Source organism: Sturnus vulgaris, chromosome 8 (assembly GCF_052056855.1).
Source record: "Sturnus vulgaris isolate bStuVul1 chromosome 8, bStuVul1.hap1, whole genome shotgun sequence".
Taxonomy (NCBI): Eukaryota; Metazoa; Chordata; class Aves; order Passeriformes; family Sturnidae; genus Sturnus; species Sturnus vulgaris.
Window position 1 is genome coordinate 15,239,897 of NC_142250.1, and position 14,695 is coordinate 15,254,591.

The 14,695-nt window shown below is 37.1% G+C and overlaps 1 protein-coding gene across 5 annotated transcripts in view; it reads left to right on the forward strand.

Moving 5' to 3' along the window:
- The window catches only part of DLG5 (discs large MAGUK scaffold protein 5), a 96,555-nt gene that overhangs the window by 30,577 nt on the left and 51,283 nt on the right, over positions 1-14,695 (forward strand). For all 5 annotated transcript variants that reach the window (XM_088168909.1, XM_088168911.1, XM_014886686.2 and 2 more), the window contains exon 2: positions 4,849-4,917. In XM_088168909.1, coding sequence (XP_088025035.1) covers positions 4,849-4,917 — 69 coding nt within the window. The remainder of the gene's footprint in view (positions 1-4,848; positions 4,918-14,695) is intronic.

Below are 14,695 nucleotides of genomic sequence, written 5' to 3' on the forward strand. Positions count from 1 at the left end.
CAGGCTGCCAAGGAAAGCATATCTTCAGAGACAGAGCATGGCAGATCCGTGTGGTCTTGAGTTCCTTGGACAGTTTTGTTGTTGTAAAGGCAAAGGGAACATTGAATTCTGGCTCATTTCCAGTTGTAATCAAACTTCTCCCCCCCAGCACGCCGGAGTCCTGCCAATGTCAGTTTGGTTTGGTGCATGGGGATGTGGATAAAGCAATGTTTGTTGTGCTGCCCTCTCATCCAGTACATTGGATTTCCATCAGAAAGATCATCTGCTGACAATAAGTTGAATCAGCTGGCAGTCACTACACTGCAAAGGGAGGTGGGAGGAGGAGCAGAATTTAAGTAACAATGGAAATTTTCATCTGAGGAGCATGGAGGGTTGTTTAACCTCATCCTTAACACAGAGAAGTAGCAAAAGAAATTTGCACAGGTAAAGGCTGCTTCCAGTCTCAGTCCTACAATAAGCTAAGTATTCCTAGTTAGAAAACATGCTTAATTTAGTAGTCAGCCATGAATGATCTGCATATCTAAATGCATAAATGACTGCAGATCTAAATGCAGTCCCTAAACATGGATGACCTACCAAGAGCTGTGCAGCCAAGATATGAGCACTCCCCATCTGCTGAGATAAAACACCTCCTGCTCCTTGAATAAACCCCTTGTTCTTCACACACTGAAGCAGGTCCAGTATACTTGTCTCTGGCCCTGTGCTGAGGGTGTTTATCTGAGAGAGGAGCTATTGCAACACAGTTTAGTTCATATAATGAAGTTTGGAAGATGAAATAGCCACCTTTGAGTTGAATTATACATAAGAGGGGGGAAAATAATTAGAGGATTGAAAGCATATGTACAATGAATTTTGTGAAGGTGAGTCCCTATCCCTTCTTTTGCCACTCCAGTCCCCTTGCATGCACTGTGCTTTAGAGCTATGAGCAGAGTCTGCATATTTGTATTTGTATGGAGGAGGTTGAGAAGTTGCTATGTAGTACTGGGAATTAACAGTTTATCTCTCTTAATCTGAATACTGTATTTTTTCTCACAAGTCATTCAATAATATCCCAGAAGATATAATGTTTGATCCTTTGTACTACTTTCTTACAGAAGGTGCCAAGTGCAAGCTTGTTTTGGAGTCATTATTTGGAGGTTAGCTGACTTGGCTGTTTTTAGTTTCTCCTTGACAAGCAGGTGATGTCCAGTGTTATGTGGTGTTTCACAATTCAGAAGTTAGAAAGACAGAAGAGAGAAATGTTCTGTTTTAATTTTGTGTGACTTGTTCCACCAGTCTTGATTTGGTACTGCTGATGAGGTATTGCTGATTTAGACCATTGCTGCCTTCCTAGGGCATGTGACTCTTCTCTGGATTTTTTTTTCCTCTTTCCTCCATCATTGTCTTTCTTAGCAAGGAAAATACATGTCACTCTTTCCGTGTGGCTGTTGTGTGAAAGATGAAGGCAAACTGGAACACAGTTCTTTGTTGTTCCTGGAGGTGACTTCCACACTTAAGCAACAAGTTCCTTTCCTGAATTTGTGAGTTCTTAAGTGGCCTTCCTATAATCTGATTAATGAAGACAGTAATAACTTAAAGAAATTTGACTTGCTGTAGTTGTTGAAAATAGAAGGAAATGAGATTCTTAAGGTTCTCAAGTATATACTGTAGCAGTTTCTAAATCCCTGTGCTCTGCCAAAGCTGTTTAATACCACTGGGGACTGATCCAAAGCTTATGTCTGGATGAGTAAAAGAGAAAGCAAGTCTGCCATGCAAAGACAGGATGGTTATGTGTTTTCCCTCTCCGTGTGAATGTGTATCTGTGAAAGATATGTTTGGCTTTTGGTTTGCTTGTGCTTTTTGGCTTTTTTCTTGTTTGATTGGTTTGGGTTTTTTGTTCATGTAGTTGTTGGGTTTGGGGCTTTTTCTTGTTTATATTTTAAAGTAGGTGTAGGTTCTACTGCGTTTCTCAGAATCCTGTCATTTCAAGGTGTAATTTTGAACTTTAGGAACGTGTCAGCAATTGTTATAAGTTGGTGAATTGAAATCAAATGTAACAAGTTTTACCGCTGGGGGATTTCAGTATGCATAGTGAATACTAGCAGAAAAATATTAAAGTCAACTACTTGGGAAAGAGTGGTGAAAGGCATGTGATCTAGGTGTGAAGCACTTTCAGCATTTATCTAAGAAAGTATTTATGGCTTCTTACTGAATTTAGTGTTCTGATCTTATTTTTTCTTATGCAATTTGACAAGGTGGACAGTCAGAAAAGATTAAGAATAGGAAATAAAGTGGAAAATTCTTTTGAGGGAGGGTGTTTTTTCAACAAATTTATTAGAATACAGTGGTCGTGCAGCTCACAAATGAACAGGGTGTTCTAGTGCCTTAGTGCCTTTGGTTGTAGAAAGAAAGTAGCCTGTGCCTTTTTTTTTTTTTTTTTTTTTTTACCTCTATCTAAATTGCTGTTGGGATGATTTTGAGTGTTTTCTTTTATGTGAAGACGCATCCTAATGAGTGGGGAAATAATTCTTGGAGCATTTGCAGGTACCAATGATGTCTGATCAACCAAAATATGCCAAGCACAGTGCCACTTTAGTCTGCATTTAATACAAGGATGTGTGTCAGTACAGTAGCTAAAGATGAATTTTAATTTTGTGGCAGTCATATAGAGACCTCTGGTTGTTGTTTCTGGTGCTTACTAACGGTGCTGCTGATGACAAAGGTGGCACTTGTTACAGATAAGAACTTGTACCCTATGTAGTTTAAAAACAAAACCAAACCAGACAATGTTACTAGATTGTTGTTGTTGGAAGTGAGGAATTATGAACGGGTCAGATGATTCCTCCCCTCTTCACAATTGTAGATTTTCTTGATAGCATGCCATGCATACCGGATCTTGCATCTACAAATATGAGCTAATGTTTTAAGAATATTGCTTTGGAGAGTCATATTTCTCCATTGATGAAGTCAGCTTCACAAAACCTTTCTGTCCATTCCAGAGAGAGCAATGTTTAACTCATTTTAAGTCCTGTCTCTGGCTTGTAATGCAGGACAATAAGAGAGGATCAGTGTCTTGAAGATAAATAAAAAGAAGATCAGTTAAGATTATGAGATTTTGAGTCCTTTATTTCTTCACTGTTAGAAGCAAAAACATCTAACAATCACTGCAAGTTTCTTTAGGCGTGGAACTCCTATGGAATCTTTTAGAGGAGCTGGGCAATTTTGCCTTTAATGGCTGAGTGTAATTAAATGTCACTTCCTGGCACAAGATTTTGTTGTGCCTGAATCCCACGCAGTTTTGATACAGTCTCAGTACACATTGTCTGTCATAAAGATTTAATATATTGATTTGTTTTCTTTTTCAACTTTCCTTATGATTCTAATCAGTCTAGGTCCAGACTGAGAGAAATACTGCAAGTTATATGAGTTTAGAATATGCAAGGAGGTTAAATATAACTAAGGTGGAAATTGCTTTGCTTTTAATAAGCTTTAATTAAATAGGAATACAGCTTAAATTATTATTTGAAAATGTCTGAAGGAGAAGCAAAAATGTGCAGCAGATTCTTTCTGAAGCCAGACAGTGACAGTGTGTCGCTGACATACTCTTTGTGTTTGTTTAAAAATTTGAACAAACAAAAAAATTACATCCCCTATAATTGAATAGAATTATTTGTAACCAATATATTTAAAATCGTTTTTCATAGAGATTTGTCAGATGAAACAGTCTACTTCAAGATGCAATTCTTCTCACTTCTTTTTTTAATTCATTTTTCTGTTATTACTTGTGTTATTAGAATTATTTTATCACATCTTGCCTTTCATTCATCTGACACTATAGGAGTTACAGATGTCATGCTTTTCTCTAGTAAGAAACAGAAGAGATGGACAAAAACTCATTTCTTTCTTATTTTCTAGCCTCTCCTTCCTTCAGTCCATTTTCTGCAATTACTCCTGCTGCTTCTTAGCTTTTATTTCTTTATTTCAAAGAAACTAGAAGAAATACTGGAATATAAGAAGGAGGGACTATAGGAAAGCGAGCTCCTGGAAGTATTGAAACTGTCTTAGAGCTTGGCTGTTGTGAGCACAGCTCTTGCATCCTGGAGAGTGCTGAAAATAATCTGGATTTCTAATGGCTTTTGTACATAATCATTCCCTGTCGTTACTATGGCATGTTTATCCTGTCTGTGAGGGCTGGTGGAGCTGTTTAGTTAATGTTTTGAAGTAGGACCTGTCCTTCTAGTTCTTCTAGTAAATAAAATCTAGCATACTTCTAAAATAGCTAAAATGAAAGGCTTCACTGTCTATTGATCTATTAATACATGAGAAAACTTGCTGCTTTGTGGGTCCTTGCTTTTAAGACCAGATACTGAAAGTTGGAAATGGATATAAGCAAATTTTACTTACAAATTAAATGAAATTTTAAAGTCTGAATGAAGTTTGAGAATAAAAATACAAATCAGTTGCACAATGAACTAGGAGTTGGTACATGTAAAGACATGAGAAACCAAAATAGATTGCTGCTATTGTCACAGTTATCACTCCTAATCTTCCTGTTACAGGCATGAAACTCTGTATTTTCAGTCTGTCTGAAATAACTGATGTATTTAATATTTTGGTGAACTCATTTTTACCATGTTACCCGAAATGGTTTCCTACCCAGTGCACAGTGCAATGTTCATTTACAAATTATACTTCTAGCCTGTTAGATTTTTATGTTTCAGTGATGTGTGTTCTCGCTAATTTAGTAATTTGAATAATTTTAGTTCATTTATTTGGCATCTACAATACCAAGGAAATGAATCATAGCTTTGTTTGGAGAGAGGAAAAGGGGGTGAAAAAATAATACTGTTTTTATTTTCCTGATTCTAGGGTCTACTTACAGTGTGCTGTCCATAATGCCTTCTGACTCTGAAAGCAGCAGTTCTCTGAGCAGCATTGGTGAGTAAAGTATTACTGTAAGAACTTGGTGAGTTTGTCTTTTGGGAACTGGGAGAGCAAGTTTTTAAGGTTACCTCTGGGAAAGAAAAAGGGATCCTGACTGTAAAATCAAAGAAGTTGAACTATAAGATGTAACCATCTCTGCAGCAGGAACAAGTGTACTTTTGTGCAGTGCAAGCTGAGCCTTTCCGTGGCTGGCTGCATTGCTGCATGTAAAATCTGTTACATTTGGATATATGAAATGATGTAACTATGCTTTGTGTTACTTAGTAAAATTATATAAAAATGGCAACATTGTGTTTACACAAGCCTGGGCATATGAAAATATATATAAGCTTGTGTATATGTGTCTATATGCATTTATGTAGATGTGAAAATTGTGGTCAGAGTCAAAAGCATCATAGAAGTTATAAATAATGTTAGCCAAGGCCATAGCCTTCTAAACCTTGAACAGTGGCTGCAAGCTTGAGTATTTTTTTCCTGTGTTTAATTAATTACTTCATTTTCTCTGTTTTTAAAATCATTGGGAAAGGCAAAATACTCAGGGAAAAAAAATTGGAAGTATAAGAAATGTTATTAGATGTGTTTTGTCCACCAGGTGATCTTGGAGCAGCTCTATTAGCTGTCAGTTTTCCTCATCTTTACTTTTACAAATACCTTCTGTTGTGAAATCCGTGTAAAAGTCATTTGCCCCGGATAGGGAATGCAGGCTCTTGCATATTTAAAGTTCCAGTGTTGTGTCAGGCATCTGTAGGCTTCCCTGACAGCACCAGGCAAGTCAGTTGTCTTTTTAAGGATATGGGCAGACATCTGGTGCAGTCCCTGAGCTGAACTTTTAACTCCAGCAAGCAGGAACAAGATTTTAGGCCTGAATGAACTATTTACTGAAAATACTATAAGCTGTGACATGTTAGTTTGGTTTTAATCAAGACCACACCTGTATGCTACTACCTGAAGGAAGGGTAGATTTAATTTGCTGCAAATAAACTGGGGACTGGAAATAGAAAGAAAAAAGTTCCTAAATTTTTAGGACAACCAGACTCAGAAAGGCACCTTCTAAAGAAGGTAATTATTCTAAAATGAAATCCAGTAATTTTGTGGGATAATTGGATGAAGTAATGGCTGAGATAGAAGAAATGCAGATGGTCTTATCAAGTTCCATATTCCTCGTTTTAAAAAGGAGTGGCACACTTAAATCTTAATTTTAGTTGGTTTTTGAAATTTTTTTTACATTCCTTCCCACAAACTATGTTTTGTTTGTATTTTAAGATCCTGAAGTTCATACTGAATTTATGCACTTGACAAGATAAGAGGCTGTTCTCAGAATTGATTTATATCTTTGGAGTCTGCAGTAATCAAAGTTATTTTATGACCTGAAAATTAAGTGCCCTGCTATTAAACAAAAATTGTGATCTACTATTGTCCGTAATTTTGTTTTATTCAAATTATTCATGTGAGCTTAGTATTTAATATTTAAGAGATTAACAGCCAGGAGAATTCTTTGTTTGAAGCTGGCATGTTTATTTTATGATGTGATTATAGACTTGTTATTAATGAGTCTGATTTTTGCTCCAACTGTTTTCTCACCCTCATGCCTTTTTCTAGAAAAGACAATATTTTTTGTGATCCAATATCGATAGAAAAATTGCTTAATAACTGACATAAACTAATAGACATTTTTGCAAGCCACTTCAAAGATTGTTTTAATAACGACTTTATTTATTGAATGACAAACCATCATAACTAAATCTGCCTGCATGCCAGCTCCTCTAAGCCTTTATGACTTGTTTGAATGGAATCCTAACAAATACTGAGGTGCTGTAGCATTTGAGGAATTTCTACATCTACATTTCTACATCATTTCTACATCTTCCCCCACTCTGTCCCATCTCGCTGAAATAACTTTCATAAGGGTAAATCTGGGCAGTAGAAATGGTAAATTTAACCTATGAAATGAATGCATCAGTGAAAAAAGGTAAATAAATAATGGTTTGAAGACAGTGCAAGCTTTTGAATATGTTCAGTTTGACATTGATAGTTATATGTGCACAAACATGTATATAAAGGAGTATTTTTAGTTCCCCACTCACATAGACTTTCCTCACAGGAAAGGTAAGGGATCTATTTTATTATAGCTGTGTTCAAAACACTGGTTTACAATTAATACCTTGATTCTGTTTGTTGAGTAGCTCAGCAACAGATTGGCACATTTGACTTTTTAGGGGAAATGCAAGAGGTTTTGGGGCCACTAATTACACCCAGATAAATCTTCAGGTAGTTTAAGCTTAGGATCGTTTAATCAGGAGAGATAATACCATCTTTCATATGTAGTCTTTAGGCTCCACAGTTCATAAATGTAACTAGAGACTTGTATGTCCATGTGCTTCATCTTTTCTTCCCAAATCTTAATTATCCTAGCTATTGTTAGAGATAGTTTCTGCTGCCAGCATTTTTAATTAAATCATCTTTTTCTGAACTACTTCCAAGTAAGTCAGGAAGTTGTGAAATGGAGATGCTGCTATACATTTTACAGCTATCCTGGGTCTGAGTTAATTGATGAAGCTAAGGTATGCAACAATGGGCCTATTCTCCAGAAAAATACTCTGATCTAAGAACTAATCTTAAATACAACTAAGATTGTTGTTAAAAGATAGTTCTGAGAAAACATGGACTCAGTCTCAGTCCAATAAATAAAGCACAGTGTTGGGATTTTGAAAGGAAGAGAGAAAGATAAGACAACATCATTTGATCACTGTATAAACCCATGGTGTACCCAAGTCTTGGGTGTATTTGCAGTTGAAAGCCAAGAGTGCAACAAGCATGGAGAGCAGCAGCATTGATGAATGAACAGTTATCCTGCAGCTTCTGTATGGGGAACAAATGGATATTCTGGGCTTCTCTCAGTCTTCAGCAATGTCAGTAGAAGAGCAGGGCAAGGAGGGATGCAATTTGCATAATGTGACTCAGAGATAAGCTTAGGGCTAGACCATTCCGAGTACTGTATTGTCATCCAAGCTTTTTTAATTTCCCTGCCTCTTGGGGCTTGCAGAGCATGAGGGATGCAAGAATGAACTTCCATCCTCGTGTGCATGTGATAGCATAAGCAGTTGAGTGGAAGCCAATTTTCCCCCCTGTGTAATGGCAGGTTAGCAGCCTTGGAGGAGAAACTCTGCCTTGTTATTCATTTATATCTGTATGTAAATAAAAATGCAGAGTGACAGCAGGTTTTTCTTGTGTATTTTCCTCATTGCTCAAAGTTAATTTAGATGGCAATATATTTTTTTCTCTTTTACTTGCCTCCATTTCTTCCTGACATATTAATAAAATCCATGCTGTGTATGTAAAACAGGTAGTTTTGATGGTATGGAGAGCAAATATTCGTGTTTTATTTCCAAAAGATGTACAATATACACTGCTGTAATGGTGTAATACCACCACTGTCTGTTAGCCCCAGCTTTGTCCCCTCAAAGCAACAAATCCTCATTAAATTGTCATGGTCTTTATCTGTATTTCCTTTCTCTTTGCTCTTGGCCAATGACAAAGATTTTTGTGTGTAAATAAAAGCATCCTTCATCTGCCCAGTCCCTGTGCCCGGCAAACTCACTGAACAGCACTACAGTCCTGTGTCTGGTATCAGAACAATTATTTATGGAGATTCAGTGCCTGTTGTGCCAAGCACAGAAGAACAGTGTCACTTAGGCATTGGATAGAAACCAGTCACACAGCTATGTGTGACAGTCCCTGGCAAGTCTCCCACTTGACCAGTCATGATAACAGAGAGGAATAGAACACAGAATCAAGACCCCCTTTTAAGAAATTATTTTTAAAAGTGTACCTAATAATTTGACATTTGATACCATGTCAGGAATATAGTTTCTAGAATCAAGCTATTTTTTTCCCTCTCCTAGTACCATAATGAAGCTTCAGAGTTTTTCTTTAGTGCTTTAAAAATGTTTTTTTTTCTCTCCTCCTCAATGCACAGATGTTTCTGTTATGGTTTGATTTTTAGGAAATGTTTTTTAATGGAACACAGCAGCTTGCATGCAGGTGACAGGCTGTGATTCTGAGAAGATTCTCCATAATAGTTTTTATTATGAGTTTTTAACAGAAAGGCATTGCATACTTTTCCATTCTTTTAAAGTATACTGAGCTCCTAAATAGATGAATTTTGGAATGTAAAAGATCTTCCTCTTTTCACATGTACAAATTTCTTCTTTCCACAGCCAGTCTTCTTTGCATTGTTTTAATTACAGCTGTTAGTCTTGTAGCCTCTTCATTCCACATTGCATATCAGCACCTTTCTCATTTAACAGACTATTACTTTTCCAGCTGTTCAGTTCTTTGTAAATGGTATCATTTTTTCCTCAAAAGTCTTTTTTTTTACTCTGTTCATATCACTGTGCTAAATTTTGCTCTGCGAGTTTACATAGAATTGTAGAATGGTTTGGGTGGGAAGGGACATTAAAGATCATCTAGTTTGAAGCCCCATGCTGTGGACAGCAATGTGTAATGAGCACCACCACTGGCTCTACAGTTTTATGCCTTTCCTTGCAGCCATCAGGTGCTCATAGATCTGTCTCCACCAAGCTGTCCAACTTTGACTTCAACTGGCACTATTTCCTTGCTTAACATTTTTTTAGCTTATCAGCCTGACAGGCCATTTACAGGTAGTTTTTCACTAATTGTATTCAAGTTGCTTAATCTGAGCGCCTTAATTCTTATTGCAAAGCAAACATTCGCACCCTCCCATCAGATTCCTTCCCAACAATGTTCGTCTTTGAGTCGTCATTTTCATGTCGACCATTTTCACAAATGTCCTTTCATATTGTGATTTCAGTTTATTGCTTCATGCTTTCTACTGCTGGATGTAACAAAGTAATTGTTTTCATTATTCAGAGGAACTGTTCAGTTGCAGGTGTGGCTTATGATGGTCTTTCTGTCAAAAATAAACACTCTGTCCTTGTCTGAAAGAGTTATTTATTTTCCCTGACAGCCTATAGTAGTCTCTCATTGTATTTCTTGCCTTTTTTTTTTTTTTTTACTGACAAAAAGTTTATATTTGCTAAAGATGCCTCAACAGTTAACACCGAGGAAAAAGTGACAATATTACATTTGTTGAAAGGCCATGAATGAATAAGGAATGGTACTAGGAACACTACCAGTACACCACATCATACTCCTTTTCTGTACAGCAGTAATTGCCTTTGATGTTCTGCCTCCTCACCAATCACTCTTTCTATTCAGAAGTTCTTTTCCTGTAAAATTTGGTCTCAATGATTGAATTAAAACTCTTCAAATAGATTTTTTCCTATGTAGTAAACTACCCATTTAGTTTGCTGAAAGCATGACTTTTAACTTGGAAATAAATGCTCTTCCACACACTTAAAGTAAACTTCACTCTCTGATTGTACTCTGTGAATCATGTAACTGTCTCTAGGATTGATCCTTAATCTCTAGGTGATTTTCAGTGTTCTTTTTAATAAACATCTCTTAAGTATTAAGCATTCTGAATAGCTTTAGTGTGTTATTGCTGTCTTCTTTGGTGTCTATTTTCAGGCAGCTATGGTTTGATGTTAGTCATGCACAGGGTTCTCTCAACTTCTTTCTCTTCAAAGGTACTTGAGTTTTTTCCATGAGGTCTGTTTCAGAAAAACCAACATAACAATAAAAAAGTTAAATTGGCTCATTTATATGGATGCAGTCTTGCAGAAGGGACCGTGGGGGTTTTGTGGTGAGAGAGCCACTAATAAAAGAGCTGACCACTTCATGGTATTTTGCTTGTTATAGTAGCTTCTTAACATTTGGCAGCTCCATGTAGGAATTTCTGAAGATTTGGTTGTTCTGCAGTGACATAAATGGAAATAGTGTATGTGACTACCTGTCTCCTGCTGCACCTCTGGAACATGGTGTCTTTCACTGCTCCTTGAGACCCTTTAGCAGTCTGTGTATCAAAAGGATTTAGGAAATCCTTTTGATGATAGTGGTTTTCTTTTGGAGGTGTGAAGTTGATGTGATGAGTCAGTGCTCACAATTCCTCCAGGAGGAGATGTGGAGGATGGAGTGCTGGAAGAGTCTCATCCTCTTGGTTGGCATGCAGCTGGTGACCATAGTCACTGTTCCCTTTGGGTTCAGTGTGGACACTTCAAGGTGGGTTATATTTTCAGTATACAGTTTTAAGCCTGACAAAGGTAGGGTTTGAGCCAGGGAGCTCCTGTAAATTCAAACCCAGAAGCTTCAGCTGTACATGCCTTGGTCATAGTAACAGATTTTACTCTCAGTTATATTTCAGCTCAGCAAAATTCAAGGACTTCTCAAACTGATGTGTCTGCCTTTTCCCCATCTCCTCTGCTGTTTTTTAGTATTAGGTTGTAGATTTCTTTTCATGTTGACCTTTCTAGAACCACTGTTCAGCTCTTTCTATAGTCTTAAACTTACTGAAGTTGAAAGATTATTTTGATGCTGCTGGCTTTGTTTAGGTTTTTATATTCTGAATTAAAACAATATACTGAAATGCTATCCATCCTTTTGTCCTTGCATGGTTATCACTGCTTCCATAATCTATTAGGTTTTCTGTCTGTCAGATGAAATTGTTTCTACAGTTCATTATTCTACCTTTCATTTTTTTTTTCCTCAGTGTACTGCTGCTTGTTTTTTTAATGTTTCATTTCACCTGCATGCAATTCTTTTCTGTGCTCTCTGCTGTTTCATGATAATTTCAAAAGATACATCTGAAGAAATATATCTAAATGATAACTAGAATGTAATTTAGAATGTTACCTTCTTCTAGGTCGCATAAATTATTGAAAAAAGTAAATATTTTAGAATGCATTTTCCTACGCCAGGCATAAGTCTTTACTTTTGACACCTTCCCTAGCTTGGGGAGAAACCCTGTTGATCATGCTTTGCAATACGTCTTGCAAGTATTTTTCAACATTTTCTCTCATGATTTACGAGGCCATGAAGAAATAATGTCCTGAATATCTCTGATTTTCTTTTTTAGGAAAGAAAACAGTGGAAAAGGCTTGACTGTACAATGAATAGTCTCCTGTTTCTTTTCAAGCGGGAAGGAGCACAAATTTAGGAGTTTAAGAAAAATCATTGTATGATTAAGGCATTCTGTTAGCTTGTGACAGTTTGCCTTCTAGATTAGTTGAATCTATATGTACAACATACGTGAATTATACAACTGTATTTTTCAAAGACCAAGGAGTTTATTATAGCTCAAAATATGTTAATGATATTTCATAAAATTGGCTGTTTATGCATTGGTACCCATTTTCTTAACATGATATCAATTTGGCATTATGGTACATTTTGAACAGGTTAATAAGTTTTCCAGCCCTGTTTCTGTTAAAATGTTCTGTTATTCTTCAAAAAATGTGCTATCTCTTCCTCACTTCTTAACTTCTTAAGCAGTAGTTTCTGTGTGGACATATTATCTTCTCAGTCCTTGTTGATTAGAGTAGTCATCAAGAATTATATTCAGTATGTGCTACAGTAATGAATCTTTGTGGTTTCTGTCAAGTCCAGCATTTGGGCTACAATAGGTAAGATATGATTGTTCCAGCTTCTGTTTTTAAAGCTTTTCTTTTATACAACCAGTGATGGAAATCCTGCAAAATCTCCCTTTGGCTTAAGTCAGTGCAGGCTCAGGACTTAGGGACTGTGCTGCATCAGGGGTGAAGGGTGTTCTCTCCCCACACACACCCCTGCTGCTCCAGGACTCCCTGGGTGCTGCTCACCTGGGCACTGGCCAGGAAGGGACTTCCAGGTGGTCACATCCTCAGAACTCAAGTGCGCCTGCCATCAGAAATGAGTTGTGAGGCTTATCAAAGCAGGTGAAGGAGTTACACTGGGCAGGACATGCCAAGTGTAAATGCCTGTTGAGAAATCTGGGTTATCTGAGAAAGAAGGTGAGTTACTGAAAGGTGGCATAATTTGGATAATGGAGATTTAGCCTTCAGGCTTGTGCATTTTAAGATCAGCTTGACTGGTTGAAGTACAAAAAGGAAGTACTTTTGTGTAAAATATGCAGTCAGATGGAAAAAGAATATGAAGCTGCAAGCACAGGTCACTTTCCTTCTGCTGCATCAAAATGTCAGATGCAGTGAAAGGATTTTAGCAGTCAGCTACAAAAGCTCCTTTAAAAGAAACCAAGACTGGAATTTTCCTGGTGAAAAAGGATTTTACTGAATGTGTGTGCTTATTTTTTACGCATTCAGAAATCTGATTTAAGCTTTATAAGACCTTTTGTAAAACTATTGAAAATGGTAGCCTGTTGGGAAATGAAGCAGAGGTAAATTTTGAGTTGTCTTCTTCTAAGGATAGGAGTGGGAAGAGCTGGATTGTATTGATCTGTGTTTTTACAGCACTTAACAGGTGTACATCTTGTGGCTGATACTATGTGTCAAAAATATCATTGCATTAGAGATGAAAGTGTCTGTTGATGTACTTGTAAAAATTGACAAGTTAATGAAAAATAACCCCTTTTGGTACTAAGACAAATGGTTTCACAATCATGAAAAAGCTTCTTTCCTAAGGCTAATTAGCCTGTCTTTATTTAAAGCAGACTTTTCTTTCTTGGCACAGTTTTGAGACTGTGCACAAATGTTCTTGCCTGAAGAAGATTGTCACTTGGATGCTGTTAAAGCTGTTGGGGGAGGCTGAGGAGCCGAGGGAGGAGTAGATCTCTGGCCTGCTTTTATTGTGTTTAAAGATCCCCAGGGCAGCTGTTGGGTGCCTGTCTAGGTCTTGTGTAGCAGACGTTGTCCATGGGAGTGCTGCTGGCTTAGCACTGATGGTGGTGATGGGCATTGTTCATCCCTTTCCTCCTGTAAAGCACAGCAGCCTTCCTGATTCATTTCCTCCTTCCTCTTGACCTCTTGCATCCTGTTCGTCTGTTTTGCTTGCAAGCAGCCCCAGGATGACATAAGCTTTTGAACCTCTCTGTAAGGATGAGAAGGGGATTTTTTCCATGTTACACATCCTCTGATGTGTCAGCTCAAGTGAGATGATGTGCAGGTTGCCACATACAGCTTCTCAGTACCTGAATTTGATTTCTCTGCCTTTACCTTTCAGTTTATTTATGAAATTCCTTTTTCATTGATGTCTCCAAACTCTTTCAAATGAATACATATTCTGACTTTTTGTACCTATTAAGTAATTTCCTTCATTTATTCTCTATATCTCCTGTATCATCTGTAATATTACTAGTGTCTTGCCATAAAAATATGTAGAATATTTCTCATCTAAAAGAAGAGATAATTCCACTTTGGAAGTGTGAAATCCTTAGTCTTTGTGGATAAAGGGACTTTGGATGTAGGAGTGAAACAAGGTAGTAGGAAAAGCAGCCTCCAATGAGAATTCTTCAGAGTGATGTGAGTTTGTGTCTTTTTCTGGAATGCCCATTCTTCCTGCTATTTTTTATTTCTTCAGTTTGCTATTAGAGCATTTGCATACATTATTAGGCAATAGTTAGATTAAAAAGAACAGTCTGTGCTCATAAATTCTCATTACAGTAGCAACTGGAAGACATAAAACCAAGGATCCTATTATTGTAGATGCTGTACATATGATAGCCCTTACACTGCAGATATTTTGGTGTGGGAACTTCAAAGCACAGGTAGTTTTGCTGAAAATTTGGAGGGGGGTTTTACATTCTGCAATACCTTAATGACCTGGGTTTAGGGATAAAAAGCCAATCCTTGTAATTCATTAGCATTTGATACAGTGGAATAGTTTTAAGTTTCTTTCTTTGAAAAGACAATGAGTGGAGAGC